This window comes from Seriola dumerili, unplaced genomic scaffold (assembly GCF_002260705.1).
Source record: "Seriola dumerili isolate Sdu_G_001 unplaced genomic scaffold, Sdu_1.0 BDQW01000260.1, whole genome shotgun sequence".
In the NCBI taxonomy this organism is placed as follows: Eukaryota; Metazoa; Chordata; class Actinopteri; order Carangiformes; family Carangidae; genus Seriola; species Seriola dumerili.
The window spans coordinates 1,716,192-1,737,862 of record NW_019174515.1 but is presented as its reverse complement, the minus strand read 5'-3'; the positions used below and the strand labels follow the sequence as shown (position 1 = coordinate 1,737,862).

Below are 21,671 nucleotides of genomic sequence, written 5' to 3'. Positions count from 1 at the left end.
AAATATTATATTATATAATAAATTTCAAAATCAATTTCAATTCCATTTTTCAAGCATAAAAGTGTGATACCCTTTGTCAGATAAAAACAATTTGAATAAGATCAACTAATTGATTAATCAACTAATCATTGCAGCATTATGTGACTTCCTCTGAATGAAAGGTAAAACAAAATCTCAGACAGCAGGAAAATGTAATATTTCATATCACAGAATTTATCATCACAAAGCTCAACGTCTTATCAGCCAGCTCATACATGTTACACACTTGAGATTGTACTCCTACACATTACACTTAAACCTCCACAAATCTGTGAGTGGAAACACAACGAAGCCCCGGACACCCTCCGCCCTGTCTTGTCATGCGGACAATTTTCCCTGAAACACACAGCCCAACAATCAACAAAGAGGAGGGAAGGGAAGGGTCACTCCCAAGCTATCTCACACGCACATGCAAGTACATACAAACACCCACACAAAACATATATAAATGCCACACATGCCCAAACGAACGAGCAAACGTCAAGCAAAGCGTGCGGCCAGTCTGAATGAATCATTATGTATTCCTCATCCTGTCAGACAACCACAATGACACACACTCCATTACCTAAACACAGCCGGAAACAATACCTGACTTTGTCACAATAGCTTTGATGATAACCAGCAAACACAGCAACTATCAGCTGCAGATACTGTTTACTTAGAACCATGATTCAGTGTCTGTTGCTGAAAGGATATCCTATTGAGCTAATGCCTCTTACATTTTATTATGCTATGAATGTTTTCATCGCCGCTGCTGCTCTTGGTCAGTTACACAGTGAAGATGAGAGAGTTAATCTTGCCTTAATGTTACAGTTAGCTGTCTGACAATGAGCTGCTGGGCCTCTCACTGCAGTCCAGGGGGGTGAGAAGTGGATCAAGACAATGAGGTGGGGGAATCTTCCAAAAAAACAACAATGACAGGAAATCAGCACAAAAGTCCTGGGGTCTGCACACAGGCCAAGACTCCCACAGACACAGCAGCAGGCAGCCAGAAACACACCCCCTGACTGTCCTGGCTCAAATAGTTAGGTGTGGTAATTTCTGCCTCTATAGCATGACAAATAGTCACCGAACGCTGACGTCTATTCTATTAACAGAAAGTCTTATCCACAGGCTATTCCTGAAGGCATTACATCAGATATCAGTGAATGTGATAGCAGTTAAAGGTAAACTCTCAAAACTCAAGTTATTCTACCCTGCAGAACGAGGTATGACAGAACGCAGATAAAAATGTCACATGAGTGTGATGTTACCCTCCCCGGTGCCATAAACTACGGACAAATATCCAAACCCATATCTGAGTAATTCCTGCAGAGGAAAAGACATTTCGCTGTCGTAACTTTGAAAACACATGGCTAAATTCAGGGTTTGCTTCAGGGCGACACACACACTAACTGGACCGAGGGCCACACATTTGAGAGTACACAAATACAGACCGAATCCTCACACACAACAGCTTGAGGACGATTTGTTTAGGGAAAACGTGTCGTCCCATGCAGTTAAAGAACCACACTTTCTATGTAAAGCCAGTGAAAAAAATAAGCCGTCCATATGTGGTGAACACAGTGGAAGCTTTGAGCTCTTTAATAAGTAGGTTTTGTATAAATGTGCAGATTAAAGGAGAGAAGTGACAACCAATGGGGAGATCGACATAAAGTCGCCTTCCTGTCTAATTTCAGGCCTCCAGTGATTTCCATGTAGATACTAGAAGGGAGTCTCATACACACACACACACACACACACACACACACACACACACTCTTGGAAAGACCAGATCTCATCTAACCACAGTCAATTTCATCTGACACAACCACTCTTCCTCTCCTGTAATTAGTGTTTAAAGATTGGCTTATGTAAGCAGCCAACAGTCATGAGGAAGACTCCCAAACGCTTCTCACCCTCACACTCTCTGAATGAATCACTGGAGAGGCACAAACAGTGTGATTAAGCAAATGCAGCTCCTGGAAAATACATTTCAATGGGTTTAACTGCAAAATGAAATACTCCTCCATTTTTTGTTTTTCTGCTGTGCATTTTAAAACAAACACAGTGTGAAAATTGGCTTTTCCTAAAGTGTTGTTGGGAATTTCACCAAAAGCTGCGACTAATGATATTTTTCATTAATTCATTAATTAATCTGACTTTTATTTTCTTGAATAATCAATTCATTATTAAAAAAATGGTTCAAATCCAAGGATTGTTCAAGTTTATAACAATTGCTGTCAATCAATTAATCAAATGATTCATTCATTCAGCTTTAATTTTGACTAGATTTTATACAACCATCTCAAACACTCAACATTAGAGTAAGACAGAAAAGACACACATGTAAATTAGTTTGCACAAGTCTTCCTCTGGATGAGCTGATGGATGTAGATTTGCAATATGAGCTGAGAGAGAGCATCCGCTGCTACTTCACTGCACTCCACAACAGCTGAGAGAAAATTTTACTGCCTGGTAAATGAAACAACGACCTTTGGAACAGATGATGTGTTTTTGTGTGTTTTGTTCCATCATGACGACAGTGGCTCCTATTTTCTTCTCGGGCCGCGCTCCATGTTTTGACCTTCATATCTGCTCATCCATTTTTTCACACCTCCCCTGCACTGTCTCACTTTCGCCTACTTCCATCCTCACACATACATACATGCCACATGGATTGTGCACACACACACACACACGCGCACACAACATCAGCGTAACCATGGCAACCTTGAGCAAAGCTCCTCAGTTTCCGGAGAGGGCGTCGCTCTTCGAACCCTCTTTTGTGTCGCTTCAAAGACGAGGCCAGACGGGCAGTGTGCGGACGTCAGTGTGACTGCTAAACCAATGCTGTGTGTGTCTTACAAGGCTGTACATGAGTGTGTTTGTCCTGTGTGAGCTTTGTGAGGCTTTTGTGAATGTGTGCGTGTGTGTGTGTGTCATTGGCCGGGCCACAGGGCTCGGGCACAGGAATGCCAGACAGGATGTAGGGAGAAAATTCCAGAAAGAGTGGATGCAAAACAGACCCTGAGGTGCCTCTGACTGTAACATAGAGACACAGCAGACTCTAATCTGCATCCCTCGAGTCCAATTTACACTCTCACACACTCTATTGTGTCTTCTTCTGTCCCTAAGTAACTTCCTCTGCTTCTGAAATTGTGGTTTTCTACTCACTAAGCGTTTACAAGGAAAATAAATTCCCAACTGGGCTCACTGCTCATCATGGTTTGAACTGCTCTTTGCTCCAGGTGTGTAACTCTGGGAGCCTGTTGAAATTGAAATCCTAGTAGTGAAAATGCGTTTCTTAGGAGTGCTATTGTTTGTTTCGACGCCACTTCCCTCTGGGTTGCGTGCCAGTGTGACTTGTACTGCCACAGGTCCATTAGGCCATCTGCAGAGAGTATCGAGAGTAAACACAGGAACAATCGCTGTATATTCCTAGGACAAACAACACAGCCCAGCAGTGCTCGAGCGCTGAGCACAAGTGTGCGCCTTAAATACCAGAAACATAACTCCAAAAGGCCCTGCATGCTCTGCATATGTGAAAGCTGTTATTACACAGTTCTTGTGAGAAAAAAAAGGGCTGTAAGTAGGCAGTGAGTGGCCACCTATGACAAAATGTCAACCACTGCACTCAGTAATGACAGCGTGACATTTCAGTGGAGGAGACAGGACATTTATGTTTTCCTTCACATTTTTTCCTCCACACTACCACTGAAAGCTTTCTTGCAAAATAATGGTAAAATGGTCTCTGACAAAAAATAAAAAAGAAAAAGAATTTGGATATGAAAACCATGCAGACAAAAGTATTCTTACAAGATTCAACATAATTCACAGATTTTAAATTCCAGCTTCTAAAGTGTGAATATTTACAGTTTTTACAGGATTCCTCACCATCACTTTCCCTTTAAGTTCAAAGTGTCACCACCTTTCTGACCTCCCTGACCTCCTGGCAGCTTCAGGAAATCACAGCAGCAGCACACTGTAGCGACACACTTGTCCGTGATCCCACCACTACCACATCATGTAGAAAAGCTTCATTTGTGGCTTGATAGAGAACAATTTAATTATTATTAATTTTCACTTCCATCAAACCACACAGTTGCCAGAAAGGTTGCTTTGTGTCTCAGAAATTCTGGACAGAGTTGGACAGCACATAGATGAACTGGATGTTCTGTTTCCATGCTGTTAGACACAAGACAGACAGAGTGACACAGAGGTAGATCAACAGCCAGAAGGAAGGAGAAATGAAGAGAAAAGACCACAGCAGGGTCTTATCTGCTTCTTAGCCAACGCTGCTGGCTGCGCACTTCTTCCCACCTCACTCCCACCCACAGTAATGTACCGAGGAGGAGAGTCAGGCACGGACAGAAACAGCCTCAGGGGTAAACATCCAGGATGCAGCAGCGAGGGGCACAGATGTTCCCGACTGGAGAGACCCCCTTCTCCTCTAGTGCTTTCTAATGAACCCATGTCCTGAGTTCACAGCCGCACAGACTGACAGCAGGGCAGACACAGCAACCAGCGGCCACTGCGGAGTCAGACTGTGCCCATAATGTTTTACAGACAAAGATCAAAGGTTGAAAAAAAAAAAAAAAAATCCTACTGTGGGATTCGTTTAGGGGAGATTTTCAAAAAATTACACTAAATTATTTCCTGTTGTTTGTTGCGGAGTATTTCACAATGTCACATATTTTGTTATGGTCTTTTTCTACAGTACACAACGCAAAGACACAACACCATGTGTTCTCTGGGTGTTTTCCCTGTCTTTTGTGCAGCCTGTCATTGTTGCCAACTTAATGCCTAACCTTGTGGCGTCACTGTAATAACAAAAGACTGAACGGTCTCACATTTTTAAGTGGTTGCTCTTTGAGACACAGGAAAACAGCTGCAGACAAACAATATCAAACTAAATAAGTTACTTGAGAGGACAGTCGAGGAACAGTTTGAGGTTCAGGACAGAGGGGTCACAGTCTAGTTTGGTCCCTGTTTTCATGAACCAGGCTGAACCAGGTTTTTTCTAATTGTCCTCCACCCACAGCAAATGTCCAGCCAGCTGACCCTGCCCCCAGCCTGGCAGCATCTGCAGCAAGGGGCATGTGGGTGAAGCTTCCAGTGTTGACCATGACACAGAGCACCCATTCTCTGTCCTAAGTAGTGCATTCAGCGGTGCACTTCTCATGTGAGTGTTTGTAGTGAAATGACTTGTTGTAAAGAAAAGTGCGGGGCAGGAGGAAATGAGAGGAGACATGATGCAGAAACTTTTCTCTGCACTTATTTGAACTCTCACCTTCTCTGAGCTGATGCTCAGCTTCTTGTCGACGTGCTCGTGGATTTCTCCGTTACTCTCCGGGACCGGCGTGGACTCCCTGGGTGTCATCTCCTGCTGCCGCAGCCGCTGCTCCACCACCACCCCCTTCTCCACCTCCTCCTCCGCCTCCTCCTCCACCTCGTCCTGCTTGGCATGCCGCTCGACCCCGTTTTCTGTCCCGTCTACCTCCCCGACCTCCTCCACCACGACCACCTTCTCCTCCTCCTCTTCCTCTTCCTCCTCGTCGAAGGGTAACGGGACGCCGTCGGTGACATACTCCTTCAGACACTTCATGTTGTGTTTCTTCAGCAGCTGCTCCGTGTCCGGGTCCACCACTATGAGCTCCAGCCGGCCCACGGTGGCTCGTATCCGGGACACGACCTGCTGGTGGCTCTCGTTCTCCACGTCGTCCCCGTTCACGAACACCAGTCGGTCCCCGGCGCGGAGCCCCGAGGTTTCTGCCGGGCTGTCGGACTCCACTAACCGGATAAACTGCCCCGTTTTACCTTTCTCCCCGTGGAGGTGGAAGCCGTAGCCGTTGTCCCCCTTCTCCAGCGTGCACAGCCGGGGGCGCAGATACTGGCTTTTGCTCGGCATGGTAGGCTTCAGTCGCCTTCACACTGCTGCTGCTGCTGCTTCTGCTCAACCTGTTGCTCGTTCACAGTGGAAATGACTAGAAGACCTGCTCAGGATGCTGCTGAGGAGGGGTGTGTGAGAATGAGTGGTACCCCTTAAAAAAAAAAAAACACACACACATACACACACACACACACACACCCAACCCCCGCCCTCTAAGGCAGATTAGTCCGTGGGAAACGGTGCCGGTGCTTGCCCCACTCTCCAGTCCACTTTCACAAACAACTGAATGTCTGATTTGATCTTCACACCTGCTGTAATCCTCAATGGGAGCCCTCGCTATCAGGCTGTGTCTCCGTGAAGAGAGGGTCCTGACCTGGAGGACTGATCTGAGGCTGGTTAAACTCACTCAACAGTCGCTCCCTTTCAGTGTGGCGACGAAAGTAGAAAAGCCACTCAGGAAGAAGGAGGTGCGTTCAAGGAACAGCCCAGCCGACTGTTCATGCAGATATGGGACGAGTGTGGGATGAGTAAACACTAAACCAAGACAGTCTAGTAAAATACAGGATCTTAGAGTTTTCTCAAACTGTTTTTGCCATTAGTTTTATCAAACTTTTTGCATTCTTTCTCCTCTGTGAGCAGCCCTTTTTTTTTTTTTTTTTTTTTTTTTTTTTACATATTGGGCACATACAGTATTTGTGCCCAGTACTGCGAACCACTCTTTTTGATGCAACACTTTCGCCCATTTTTTGTACCCATTTTCATTTAGTTTAGTGTTCTTATTCTCTATAAACTCTTTAATTTCCCCCCTAGGTAGAATAAAGTATCCATCCATTCATGTGTGTGTATAACTGTATCCATTACAATGAGTCTGATATTCCACAGTGATTATGTTCTGACCTTATCACACTCAAAAGAATTTGATCTGTATTCATTTTTCCAGTGGTGTTTAGTCTGCAAATAAAAGCAGAACTGAACTAAATGTATAGACGGCTGTTATACTGAGAGTTTCAGTTCAGGCTGCCAGTTTTGCCCCAGTGCTAACAGTCACATAACTTAGTTATGACCCTTTTGAAATGCCAGTCTTCAGACAAGAATAAATTGTAATGATCAAGCACAAATTAGGCATTTTGTGAACCCCAACTATGGATAAATTGAATAATAATGATAATAATAGTAATAACGATCAGTATCAGTTTTAAAGTCCACAATCTTTTGATGAGAGTTGACACAGAGCCTTTTCTGGCCATTCAGAGACATAAGTGACACGACTGTGAAAACAGAGCGTGCTCTGGCAGGAAGCTGCAGAACCACAACTTTGGGCAGGATTTGACTTTTCAGCTGAGATTGCTTCCAGACCTGATAAGAGGACAGTGACAGGATATCTCAACACTCTCTGACCTGGAAATTTAAAGCTACTGGAGAATCAGTGCTGATAGCTACTGTGTGTTTGACAGATATAGCAGGCAGTTTAGCTGTTAATGGGAAGTTATCCAAATAATGAATTGAATATTTTTTCACAGTAAGGGATGGAGAATGTACAGGCACCTTAATGTGTCTGCAGTGTGACTCATAGATGTGAGTGGGAGAGGAGGCAAGCTGAATTCAGGTGTACAGCCCAGTACAGTGAATCATGAATGCTCCGTAAAATGCCCACTGTCCTCACCAAGCACATTAATACAAACCCACTGCACCCACAGTAGCAACACAAACTTCATGGTACAGATGTTGAACAACCCTTAAAAAAACAGTGAACCTATACAGTGGAATAAAATAGACTCCAAAATACGTGTATTGTGTGTTACAACCTGTCTAATTGATAAAACACTTTTTTCCCGTGCCACGTACCAGAGAACAAACAGGGCAACTGCTGCCACACAGTGGCTTATTCACCTCAGCACATCCCACTGCTCCCACTCATCCTCTCCGCAAACACGCACAAAGACACACGGATGAGACTGACTTCAATAAAATAACACCACATACATTACAAAATATACTTTTATATATATATAATATGATAACAAAGCACTTTTTCATGGCACTTTGTGATCACTGTGACGCCTCAGAAGAGGGACAAATGTGACATCAAGCAAATTCGACAAGCAAACATTCATAATGAACATTGTACAAAGAAACGAGTTACACGATGCGGTGCGTGAACAAATATAGCTTCAGTACAGCCTAGACAACAACAACCATCGTTAAAGGAGACACAAGAATGTTTGGGAGTGCTGTCTGCATCTCTGTGTGTGAATGGCAAAAAGGCAAACTGCATGCTGAGAAAACTCTGAACTGAAGACATGAAAATAATGAAAATAATCTCTTTGTATGTAGCCTGGTGGGGTGATCCTCCAGCACAGTTACATGTACAGTACTTTGAATGAAGTTTCACTGGCCCTGAATTGAATGTACAGACAGACACACAGTGGGCGAGCACCCTCAAAACGTTGGCTTTATTCTATCTAACAGCAGTACAGATGTGAACAGACGGGATCATTTTAGCTACAATCTGACTGTGAGACTGAAGTCCACTTCTCAAACACACTAGATTATCAAAGGATAACGATGAAGACTGTAAGGCCAAAAGGGATTCAGTTCACAGCCTGGTAAAACTGGGATGAAACAAACTAAGAGCTGCATGGCAAAATGTTATATCCACATCAACAGTCGTATTGATTGTTCGTATAAAACTGCCGATTATCAAGAGCAGAATGATAAATCTGTTTTCTTTTTGTCCCTGCAGATGGATATAGCATTTCAGATTGTAACTCCTGACTTGTAGTTTGATACAACTGTCACCACAAAGACCACAAACATTTCTACGCATGACATAAAAGAGATTTAAATTCACATTTCATAAAAGGGATGGCAACCAATCCAGATTCACTTCCATTCAGCTAAAAGCTCAGTGGAGAAGTCAAGGGGCGACCACTTCTCAGGTTTGGTGCTGGGATTGGCTTTTTGTAAGAGAGCAGACATTTTTACCTCGTTCCCACTCCCCTCCCTCCCTCTCTTTCTCTTTCTCTATGTGTGTGTCTCTCTGCCTGGTGATCAGCATCAGCTACACCAGGCTACAGCAGCCAGACTTGTGCTTCTGGGACTCGATGTAGTCATGTATCTGGAACTTGGGCTCATTCGGCTGCTGTGTCACTCTGTGCTTCAGCTCCCTGACAAAGAGAGAAGAGAGAGAATAGAGAGAGAGAGTGGAAGTTAGGTACAGAGGAGGTGGATGTGTGGGATGGAGCACAGATAGGGTGAGCAAATAAAGAAAATGAGAAGGGAAGAGAAATAAAACAAGCAAGTGTGTGAGGGAGAAAAACATCCCTTTGTGCTGATCAAAATGCCTCTGATGAATGAATCATCTAATCTAACTCGCATTTACAATACCCATCACATGAAAATAGCAAATCACTTATATTATTTTCTTCCACAGCTCTGCTGTGCCAAAGTAACAATCCCTTTCGTATTATTTCCTGCCATTCAATAAGAAAGGTGTGTTCACAAGGAAGTCCGTCAAAAAAAAAAAAAAAAATTACTCAGTTAATGTCTGAGATTTACATGGAGCCTCAAACATGCACAATCCCATTATAACAAGTCAACAGGAACAAACATCAAATTGGCTGAAAAAGCATCAGGGTGCATTAGTTCCAGGAGTCAGAGGGAGGCTTGTGAGCATCAATGCTACGTTAGAGAAAAGTATAAAGATACACAACCCAGAGGAGAAAACTAGAGAAAACTGTGCTGCGAGACGGTTGCAGTATTCAAATACAACGAAAATACAAACCTCAGTTCTTATTACTCCAGAAGCATGACCCAAGCTAAATTGAAATTCGATTCATTTTGGTTTGTTTTGACCTTTCTATTACAAGCAGAAAAATGAGAAGGGTAAACTGATTAGTTCACTGTAGAGAACCTTTTCTTTTAAAAGGAGACGCAGCTTTTGAGGCGTAGAATATTTGTTCTGGAGATCACTTGTAGACGACTCTGGAAATAAGAAAAGCACTAATAACTACTCTGTATTATCCCCAAGTGTATTCGTTGTGGTTTTTTCGCTCTCTTTTCTCTGTAAATGGATTCTTATTCTTATATACTTTCCACCTGTCGCTTCTTTCCAGCATCTTGTAACTGAAACATGAAGAAAACTGTTATGAGACCTAGATTTTGAACTCAAAATAAAGATATGACTGATCAACCAATCATGTCTCTAAGAATAGACATGTGCTTCTTTCAGGGATTTCTCCCCTCTTGTCTGTTCTATTAACCACCCACATTTACATAAGAAACTCTTCGTTCATGGTGTTGTGGGAGGGGTGACTTGAAATACTCGAAAATACTTTTAGTAAATAAAAATAGTTTTTTTTGTATATGTTCATTCAGTAATTCTGTAGAATTACAACATGAAACACACTCAAAAATATGAGGACACCCAGACATCCCACAAATAATCTCTGAGCATTAATATGCTGCTTTAATAGCCTCCACTCTTTTGAGAAGGCTTTCCATAAAAACCTGTTTTGGAACCTGGGTGCAGGGATTTGCTCCCACAGCCACAATAAGCTGGATGGGAGCAAATCACAAGCGGATCAGTGAGGTCAGCCACTGATATTGGGTGATAAAGTCTGGCTCCAGTTTGTCCCAAAGTCGTTGGATGGGGTGGAGGTCAGGGCTTTGTAAAGGCCAGTCAAGTTTTTCCACACCACACTCAACACATTTCTTTATGGACCTGGCTTTGTGCACGATGGCATTGTCATGTTAAAACAAACTGCTACTATACTGTTGTCTAAAATATCATGCTATGATTTAATATTAAGATTTGTCAAAATAGGAATTAAAGGCCCTATCTCTAACCAGAGTCAATTAGCTTGTTGCTAACTTAGACTGTCAGGATTGTGCTGGGCTGCAGGTAGTGTACAGACTTAAAAAGACTTTTGCACCGCAAAGACTCATACATGCACACACTACATTTTGTTGTCATTTTCTTTTTTCTTTTTATTTACTTTTAATTTATTTATCTTTTTTGTAATATACCTTACTTTCTATTGCTGTTGTTAGTTGTTAGTTGTTTTCTGTTTATATTATTTCTTGTGTTTGTCAAGAGCCCAAAGGGTTAAAAGGGAGCTGTTGGGTGGGGCGGTGGGTTATGGTTATATAGGAGCATTTCATGTCATTGTTTGTTTTTTGTAATGTATTGTGATGACTCCCAAAATGCCAATAAAATATTTTCACAAAAAAAAAAACTTACTTTGCTATAGCAAGAAAGGCCAGCTCCACATTGACTCCTGTTTTCGCACTGGTCTCCATAAATGGTACACCATATTCCTAAAATGGAAAAGCATTAGAAGAGCAAGTGCTGTTGTGGAAAATATAATCACACGAGGCTATTATACATTACCTTGGCCAGCTTCTCTCCTTCCTCTGTCTTTACGACCCTTTCTGCAGCCATGTCCGACTGTAAGACAGCAGTGGAAAGTCATCGAGGCAGAGATGAAATGTCACAGATTCACCATGCCATTAGCTACAGTGATGCACCATCATGTCAGTGCGCACATCCCCTTATCTGGCTACCCTGCTGCCAGCTGCTGAGCCAGAACTCTCCTTTAGACTGATGAGATGTCAGAAAGCCCACCTCCAGCAGAAGAGCAGGGCACCCACAGACTGCTGCCACCAGTCCTGCTGCTCTCACAGCAAATGATCTGAGCTGCTGCTGTGTGACACCTATGACCCTGGAGAAGGGTGAGTTCGCTTTGAGCCACCAGAGGGAGCTTTCAGATATATTAGCAATGACTGCTGGTTGCAATGAGACATGAAAATTACTCTCCTCATCACCAGCAGCATTGTGAAGAAAACAGTTTCATGCATGGGAAGCTCGAATCAAGTGAATAGTAATTTACTGTTTTTCAAAGTATCCTTCCCGGTCATAATGATCATGCAACATTGGGTGATGGGTAAGAATTTAAAGCATTCATTTGTACTTTCCAAAGCAACAATTCTGTAAATGGACCAAAATTATTTTAAACGCAGTATCGTTCTTTTCACAGGCAAGAGTGCACATAAAGAAACATAGATCAATGTAGACATAAAAGAGCAATTAATAGTGTTTAATGTGTAAACGTTAAACTAAGTGAGTGAGAGTTTGCATTAATGTGTGTGCGGCCCAGTGGAAGCATTTTCCGGCTTTTAAGCATTCTCATGTCTGTCTGAATGTGATAAGAGTGTGTTAAAATTGTGCTAAGGGACCAGTTATCCTTCTGATCTTTTTATGTAACACAAAAAGGAAGCTTTGCTCACCTTGTTGCCGAGCAACATGATGACCACATCCTTCTGGGCATACTCGTGTATTTCAGTCAGCCAAGCCTTCAAAAGTACAAAAGACAGACAGAAACAGGAGGGGAGGAGAAAGCAAAATTGGTCTATAAGAAAAACAAATACCACCACTTAAAGACTGCATTTTCCCTCTCCTCCAGTGCTGTGCTGTTATCATCCTCCAATCAATCATGGTGATACTGAGTCATTCTTATCCTTGAACACTTTTATTGCTTTTCATTATTGGGAACTGTGTAGCCAAGCAAATGATAACATCATGTCATTTCCAAAAAGGGCTGTGAGAAAATGTTTGAGGCCCTCATAGTACTTTGCATGTAAATAGACAGAATGAAGCGTTAAGCTTGAAAGAGTTTAGGAGCAGGAAGTGAAAATGAAGTGAGTGCAGAGAGAGAGATAGTGAAAGTGGGAGGTAGCGAAAGAGAGAGAAAGAGGGAGAGAAAAGTAATCTTACCCTGATGTTGTCAAATGACAGCTTGCTGGTGATATCATAGAGCAGAAGTAATGCTGTAAAAGGACATAGAGGAGCAGTTTGGTTTCACCTTTATTGTTATCTGCACCCTGTTTTATATAACACACACATCAACACCTACACAGGCTTTCTATGCACACTAATAAAAACTACATATCTTAGGCAGGTTGCTCCCTTACCTACACTAGGCCTTCCCACACAAACACAGAAAAACACAGACACACACACAGACACACAGACACAGACGCACACACAGACACACACAGAGAGAGAGAGAGAGCATGAGGAAGTAAAATGTAAAAAGCAATGGTTACCCTGGGCATCTCTATAGTAGGCGTGCGTTACGCTGCGGAATCTCTCTTGACCGGCTGTATCCCAGATCTGCATAACAAACCACAGTTACGCTAACGTGGGAAAACCAAACATCCTGAACAGTCATCATCACAAATCCTGCACAGCCAATGACTAAAGCAGAAACAAACAACTTGATAAATTACATAAAATTTAGTTCAGCCCAAAATCATAGAATTTGTTCTGACAAAAGAAAAAAGAAAACTGCTAAAAATGGCAACAAAACAGTCAAAAGAGAATTAAATTTAGCTTGCTGAAATAGCTAAAGCTAGCTGCTATTGCTAAATTAACATAGTTTTTTATTTGTTTCCTATAAATGAAATGTACTGAATCAATTGCAACAAATTAACATCTTTTATCACTACTTGGTTAACTCATATACATAAGGCAGTTGGTCAAAGATGAATAAGCTAGTTCTGCTAAATGGAAGGCTAATTAGCCTAGCTTAGCAGAGTAAAATCCTGATCAAACTTTGAAGCAAACCCTGCATTATTATTCAAATTCAGTAACACATTAAGTCTACGCTTGAGTCTGAATGATTGACATTTTTTACATATAAAACTGATGCCACAATGTCACAGAGTATTAGACTATTTAAAATAAATACAGTTAAAAACAGTTAAAAAACAAACAAACAAACAGCTAAAAATTACTTTAAAAAAACAAACCCCTGGCTGTTTCCTGGAATTGAGATACATTAATTTTGATGAGGCAATATCTTGGCTAGGATAGGCTAGCTAGCCTGTTTCAGCAGACACCACCTCGCCCTTTCTGAACTGAAATTTTGAACAAACATCCTGGTTAATTATCTTATTGTTGCTACATTTGGTCGTAGAGAGTAAATACAGCTAACACTTCTGACTCTATAGCATTCACAATTTGGTGTGGTCTATACAGTGTCGATTCATAGGTAAATATTGACAAATGACAGATGGAAAGAACATATGTCTCTACTGTCTTTTCTTCATATATATATATATATATCTATATTTTTTTTTTACAAAAGGCAGCTGCAGTTTTTAGGTTGTATGTATGGTCAATGATTTTTTAAGTTGTTGTTGAAAAATAAGCTGTACAAAAATACATAAAATGAAGGTAATATGTCCATGTTACACACTTTATCCAGTCAGCCTGAGGACCCTCATTTTTTTAACCTTTTGTTACAGCTCTCTGCCTTTGTATGACAGTAGGCCTATAACGGTAGAGTCTGCTTTGGAATTAATCACAGGATTTTATCATGTGCTCGTGCAAGAGAAGAGAAGCTGAGGATTTACTCGAGCAAGCTGAGGAATCTAATTTTGGCACCTCCCACTCAGTGTTGAATGAACAGGTTTTAACGATATATGGGTATGTGCCTTAGATTAACAGTGTGCTGGAACTTAACCCTACAGAGTCCCTTACACTACACCATATCGCACTGAATGTACATCAGAGACTTTGATTGGGTTAGCTGTGCAAACAATGACAAATTGGGTTATCTTCTATTTGTAAATTACTTTCAGATTCATTTTGATTCTACATAATCAACAAGGTGAATTCAGGTTAATAGATGGCTGGCAGAAAGATGAGCTGATAAGGCTCATGCTCTTACCTGGAGTTTGACTTTCAGGTTGTCGACATCCACCACTTTATTCTACAGAAACGAGAAGCGCTGTGAGAGACAATTCACCATATGCTTCAGAGACTGGAGTGATGTAAAAACTGTACAGAAATGAATGACGAACATCATAGCAGACTAAAAAAGCTCAGACACAACATGTGGCAAAATAAACAAGACAACTAAAAGTGGCTTTGAATGCTGGCAGAGAAAGTAATTTGCAACACCCACACAACAACAAGGTCCTGGGATTAGACTTAATTACACAACAGTGAGAAAGACAACTGGCAGCATAACAACTGACTCCCCCGTTAATTTCCTGCCGCCCTGTAGGGGTGCCCTCTGATTTCCAGTAGAGCAAAGATTGGCTTAAAATAGTTTAGGCACATGGGCTAAAAAGAGTAAATGTGGTGACTGTTGAATGGGCTGAAAGGGAAAAACTAGCAACAACAACAACAACAACAAAAAAACTCCTGAAGGAATTATGGTTAAAGGTTAAACATGTAGTATGATAACATGCATGCTCAGACATGCAAAGAAAAAAAACAAAGATTCTTCTTTGTTCTCCTTAATAGGGGTAAGAATGTATTTTGGTAGTCTTGCATTACCATGACCTGTTAAAGCAACAAGCAGAGGTCACAACTGTATTTCAACAAGCAAAAACCACCAAAGAGAGAGAGAGAGGCTGAGATGAAGGAAGTGTGACTTGAAAATGCAGCACTTCCTCAATCACTTCATAGCTTCATATCAGTGACAGGTCATTACAAACGGCTCCTGCCCTTCCTGGGAACGCACAAAAATGTACACAACAAATGCAGACAGAGCTACACAGAAATAAAAGAAACCTGGGTGATGTGTGCAAAGCCGCCACTGGCAGCTAGAACTGCCACCTGCTGAATCCTCTGCCTTGGCAGAATGGACATGGTTCAACCCCTGCATTAGTTGCCATGGGTTTCCATTTTTTCCCCAATTATGACGTGAGAGGAGCCTGCATGCTGAGTAACTGCTACAAGGAAGCATGCCGAAAATAGACCAGCCATATTACAAGCTGCCACAGCAGCCTGGCTGCCTATCCATGCACAGAGGACAACCTCAGCATATTGACTCAACTGTTTCTGTTTCTCAGATGACTCCGTTTCTAAGCAGCTTTTGCCCCCTTTCATAAACAAGCAAGAAAACAAAAGGTAACTGCTTACATTAACAACCATTCTTCTGTAGTGTAAACCAGTTTCACATCACTTTTTTAATGCATTTTATGAATGGATTCTATCCGCAGCACCTGTTGCTTCTGCTTGAATGGAGCCAAACTGTGCTTTTGAATAAACAGCGTACATATAGCTCTACCCACCAAACATGCTGTATGCTGCCTTATGTCTACACCATGATCCAAAGAAGACAATGCTTCACTCTAGCTAATGCAACACAATTTCCTCTTCAACCCACCCGTACTTGACTTGCCATTAGTATAAGTGTTTTGCCGGGATTGGAGGAAAATGGGAGGTGGGGGCTGCAGACCACTCACTCTAGCCTATTTTCATGTTCAGCCCCAGTAGAGGAAGATATATGGTAGAAATTGGCTCCAAAGGGTCAGGTGTGCATGTGTATGTGTGTGTGTGTGTGTGTGTGTGTGTGTGTTTGTATGCGTGTATGCGTGCATGAGGTGTATGTGACTATGTGACTAGGTAAGAGCTCGTCTGTCAGCAGTGTGACTCCTCCAGGACCAAGTTGAGCTGCAGCCAATCTTTCCAGGAGACAGGGACGTGGGCAGGCATCTGCCAAGACATTTATGAAGCCATCCACAGCGCCTTGCAGCACAAGTGGTCTGTGAACTTGACTGATTTGTGAGAGGATTTGTACATTTGGTACTATCATCGCAGAGTGACGAGGTGTTCGGCTCAGAGAAAAGGTGTTAATTGGTCTGATGTCACTCTAACAAGTGGATCCCTTGTTTCTTTGTAAATATCATTAGGTTGTTTTTCAGATTTCAGTATTGCCTCATAAATGTAACAAGAATACAACACAAATGACAAACAATTAATGCCTCATACAGAAATAATGAACAATATTATGAGTCATTCTGTGAGTCAAGACTGCTCAACAGTATCTCTCTCACCCTAAAGTCTATTCCAACGGTGGCTATAAAGTTGCCTCCCAGAAATGCCCCATCTTTAAAGCGCACCAAGATGCACGTCTTCCCCACGGCCGAGTCTCCCAGCAGCATCACCTAAAGCAAACCCACCACCGGAGAGAGGGACAACAGGTTACAGGTGGCCAAAACATGACTGACAGCCTTTACATGATGATAGAACAAGAAACACAACCCCTGAGAGGAGGAAATTAAAGTTGAGGGACGTGTTGCATAAATTATTTTGCAACTGAGTGAAGAAAAATATTTCACAACTGGGTTCTTGATGTTTGACTCAGATATTGCTGTTGCAAAAATACTTATCTTGGTAAGCTTCCAGTTAATGTGTCAGCTCATTAAAATGTTAAAATGATATGGCAAACACAGCTACAGTATACAGACAGTGTTGTGATCCACTGCTGACTGAGCTGCCACCAACATGTGACACGCTGCCAATACTGGAGAGGGGATTCGAGATGTTTGCAGCCAACTCTGTAATTTTACTCTCATCATTTTTCAGTGTGCATCCTTCTCCAAAACTAATCAATGTAATTACAACAACAGGATGTGTAATTATACAATCCATCCAGCAGCAAGTGATGTAAAGCATATGTTATCCACACTGCCCTGGTGGCTTCACATGCAGTGTAAATGGACAGATAGCAATACGATTAAACTTCAATTTAACTTTTCCTTTTGTCTGAGAGTCTTTATAAAGCAGTTACAGGTGTGCCTGTGCTGCTATTGTAAATATCTAATGGGAGGGTTTGCAAAGAGCAACAAGTACACCCTCAGCAAATATTTGCATATCAGGCGGACAAAGCAACCTCGAGAGATTTCCAGGCTCATAGAGACTTAATACACATGAAACCATTAGGCTGATGACTTGGTGTCTGTCGGCAGTATACAAACAGTGAGCATGGCCTGTTTAACAAGGAGAATGCATAAAGCCAGACTAATCAGCTGATAGTTGCTGCTTTTCACTTATGATCTGTGAGAGCTGCACATTCTCCACACGTGAAGAGTCAATATTCATGTTGTTTCTGCTGCTGCTGCTGCTGGTTGCTGCTGCTGCTGCAGGTACACCCAGTTGTTTCTGTGTCAAACCTCAGCCACAGTAAATTTAAACACCTGTTCCTCCAGCAGCACCGCAAAAATAACAACAAAATAAATTCAACTCACAATGCAAGACGGAAATACACACCTTGAAGGCAATATCATAATACTCGTTAATAGAAGCGCATCTCTCCAACACATATTTTGACGTTCCGTTTTTAGTCTGCTTGTCCGTCAACGATGTCTTTCTGTCTGTGGACATCGCAATGCCAAGTAAAGTGTGCAGGCAGGAGAGCCACACCACAGTTGTCTCCGAGATGTGTCCAAGAAAGACGCGCACGGTGTCTGAGAGATCTCTGCCTCTCAGTCCCAGTCTCCGCCAGCCTCCAGCCCCTCTGCTCGCATAGTACTGCGTTTGGCCACACAATGATCACCAAGCGCTTCCCAAGAGAAAAATAAATAAATAAATAAAAATTAAAAATCAGACCTTAATATCGCACTATCAAAAGGCGGAAGCGGACGATCAAAACTTAAAGAACAATCAGCTACGGCGGCGCTTCGGCGTCTACATCCACCGCCAATCAAGAAAGCTGTAATGACTAGCAGCCGGAAACATTTCTCAGATTTTGCAGAGCGGAGCCAGGCATCCTTGCGTGGGCAGATGAAGTATGAGAAGACGTCGACAGTTCCAGCAAACACTGTCTTTTCATATGAGTGAAGCATCAGGCTACTGATATTGTCCCCCAAACAGCAGCACGGGGGTCGGTCAATAGCGCGGATGGCCTGCTCATCCGCTACAGGTGGTGCTGGATCACAGACAGGGTCAAAATGAGAGTGCAAGGAGTCACACAGGTCAACTGTGACCTGTTAGTTTAAATACACACGATGCACAATATGAAATGAAGCCTAAATATGGATAATCTGTGCTTCAGGTGCGATAAAGGGACATCTCTGCTCCAAAAAACAAACTTTTTATTTCCTCCTTTAAGAATATGTTAAGAAAACGTATTACAAATAAAATCATATTATAATAAAATAGTTCCTTTCTCTTATTATTTTTGGCGCTTCTTTTGCAACCAATTTTCCCTTCACAGCAAATGAACAATAAATACAATTCTATTCTTGTCAAGAACAGATGATTCTATAAATACCCCCAATCCTTTCATTTAATTAGCATGTCAAACATTTCGAAAATGGTTTCACAGCGACTCAATTTCCAGATCAAGTCTGAAGATGAATCTTTTCCCTGCAGTGTTTGTCTCCCCCAAGTGTTCAAGTAGAGAATAGGACAGGAGCATCTCCTCCCCACTCTCTCTCTCTCTGGTGGTAGTGACAGGCCTAATGACACATGGCCAGAGATCATTTATGTTACATAACTGACATGTAATTTCTCGTTCAAACATATGAACTCATTGCTCTGTGGCACAGGCAGCTGCAGGCAGCATCTCACCCTCTGACATGAGTATAATGATCAAACATGTATTTGTACGTGGAGTCCATTGGATGTGTGACTGATTTGATTCTGAACAGGGTTGCATAGAAGTTAGAGTTGTAAGATGCACAACAGGGTGATTAACATTTGAGATAATATCAGCTAAACTGCCAACTCCTTGATATGCTGTGTTCTTGCATCTGCATTTTTACCTTGTACTCACTGCTTTATAATCCATGGTAGAAAGGAGAGAGACATCTCAGAATGAACAAAGAGGCTGAAAAAGCTTTAAATATAAAATATATTAATTTATTCCAGCCGACTGATCCACAACAATAAATGCTGAAGAAACACCAGATACATTTTCATCTCTTGTGCATTTAAGACTCTGTTTTGATCATCTGTGCCAAGCCCTATCAAAGTGAAGACAAAACAAAAATGATCAGTGTGTATTTGCAGGTGCCATCCTACCCATTTAAATCCAGTAAATGTGTGAGTAGAGTGATTTTTTTTTTTTTCCCGCAGCTCATTTTTCTAAAACCAATCCTAATGCAAAATGGCAAAGCCAATTTTATACTCTCTCACAGATCTCTGCCTCCTCTATGCCACTCTAATGGCAGTGACACCGAGCCAAAGGTGTCACTGCCACAGCAGAAAAGTCATGCTCTAAATGAACCATACATCTTTCCTGTTTGTCTCCTTTTGCCTCCACTTGCCACACAGCGTAACCCTCTCCCCCTCCCCACATGTCACAACGCAGAAAATCAGCCTGGTTTAAAACAGCTTTGTTACAAACATCCAGCAGCAAACTGCCTCCTGCCATGATATTCATTAGCTGTGCTCTCTTCACAGTAATTTAATCATAGCAGTGGAATCATTAAAGATAATAATGTTCCCTCGATCAAGCACCCCCCCCCCCCCAACCCCCACCACAGAATGGTAAGGATTGTAATGAATGCAGTGAGAAAATGCACCATCCTACACTGGAGAACACCACTGATTCATGCTGCACTTCACTGACACACTGAGGGAGTCATACACTCCGCAGCACAGAAACAGAGACGATTTGCTTTGCTGTTATGTCACGACTTCAGTACAAACAGCCCATCGCAGTGACAGTGTCCTTCTCATCACAGTGGTGAAGTCAGCATGACTTGGGGGTGGGCTGGGGTGGGGTGGGGGGTTAGCGAGTGCAAAACAAATTCAGGGCGTGAGGGTGTGTGTAGGACAAGAAGTGTGGACTCACTGTGAAGCCTATGCCGACGGTGGCAGTGAAGGAGCCTGGGATGAACTTGCCCTGGTCGTACTGAACCAGCAGGGAGGTCTTGCCCACTCCGCTGTCTCCCACGAGGATCGTCTGCAGAGAGAGTCACAGAGAGAGGCGACATCACATAGGGCCTACATCCAGGCCTCACTGCTGCCTGTGTGCTCATCGCCTGAGGCCAGTACACTGTGTGGGCACATAGTGTTGCTTACTGTACATGTTCATCTGTTGCTCAGTGCACAGCCCTCTGGTCTGTAATGTAATGTGACAGCTGGAGGTTTGCTTCACGTCTTCAGAAGGACAGGGCAATGTGCAGCGCTGAACTGGGAATGTACTGGGAAATGTGTGTGTGTGTGTGTGTGTGTGTGTGTGGGGGCCTCCAACCTTATCACTATATCAGAGATGGCTGCTACATCTCAGGCCGATGTTCTTGTTCTTTGTTTTCTCTTTCTCCTTTTTTTCACATATTCACCAGCAGTTGTGGAAAGCAACTAAGTACATTTATTCAAGTAATGTGAGATACAGTGAAGAATTTCATTTTCATGCTAATTTAGACTCATCTATAGTTACTACTGACTTTTCAGATTAAGATTTTATACAAAATGTTTAGTATTAAACCGTTGGTTCCTAATCTTTTTGACTTGTGATCACAAAGGCAGTCTCTGGTTGGTGGCCTTTGACATGTTTCAGATGTCTATGAGTTATTTTCAGTTTCATTGATAGAGACATTTCACCTCTAAACGTCTCAGATGGGCTCATTTAAATAACTGTTTGAGACCCGGGGAGGGAAAACTCTCCAATCTTTTACAAAAAAGCAAAGATTACAGAAAGGTTAACAAATAAATATAAATTGATGTAGAACTTTGTTTTTTCTTCTTTTAATCATCTCATGACCATTGACATTTATCTAGTGACACTCTGGAGGGGCCCAACCTGCATATTTGGACCCACTGGAATACTATCTATCTGTATGAAGTAGTGATGCATCAGTAATAACAATAATGATGTCTTTGATAAAGTCCTTAAATGCAGGACTTTTATCTTTAAGCTGTTTTATTGATGGTTTTACTTTAGTTAAGGATCTGAATCCTTATTCCAACACTTTTTACAAATCAAAGCTCACACACACACACACACACACA

The 21,671-nt window shown here is 42.1% G+C and overlaps 2 protein-coding genes across 2 annotated transcripts in view; both read right to left on the bottom strand.

Annotated features, from left to right (window-relative positions):
- The window catches only part of LOC111230284 (Na(+)/H(+) exchange regulatory cofactor NHE-RF1-like), a 29,654-nt gene extending 23,248 nt beyond the window's left edge, over positions 1-6,406 (bottom strand). The window contains exon 1 of the mRNA XM_022756970.1: positions 5,312-6,406. Coding sequence (XP_022612691.1) covers positions 5,312-5,929 — 618 coding nt within the window. The 5' untranslated portion in view covers positions 5,930-6,406. The remainder of the gene's footprint in view (positions 1-5,311) is intronic.
- A 1,485-nt stretch (positions 6,407-7,891) lies between these two features.
- Positions 7,892-18,532, bottom strand: LOC111230239 (ras-related protein Rab-37-like). Its single transcript, XM_022756903.1, has 9 exons — positions 17,982-18,532; positions 16,766-16,876; positions 14,647-14,688; positions 13,019-13,085; positions 12,687-12,739; positions 12,200-12,265; positions 11,304-11,360; positions 11,154-11,230; positions 7,892-9,078 (listed from the first exon to the last, which is right to left on the bottom strand). Exons 1-9 carry the CDS (start codon positions 18,093-18,095, stop codon positions 8,973-8,975), a joined length of 693 nt encoding a protein of 230 aa, XP_022612624.1. The 5' UTR covers positions 18,096-18,532; the 3' UTR covers positions 7,892-8,972.
- Positions 18,533-21,671: the final 3,139 nt, after the last annotated feature.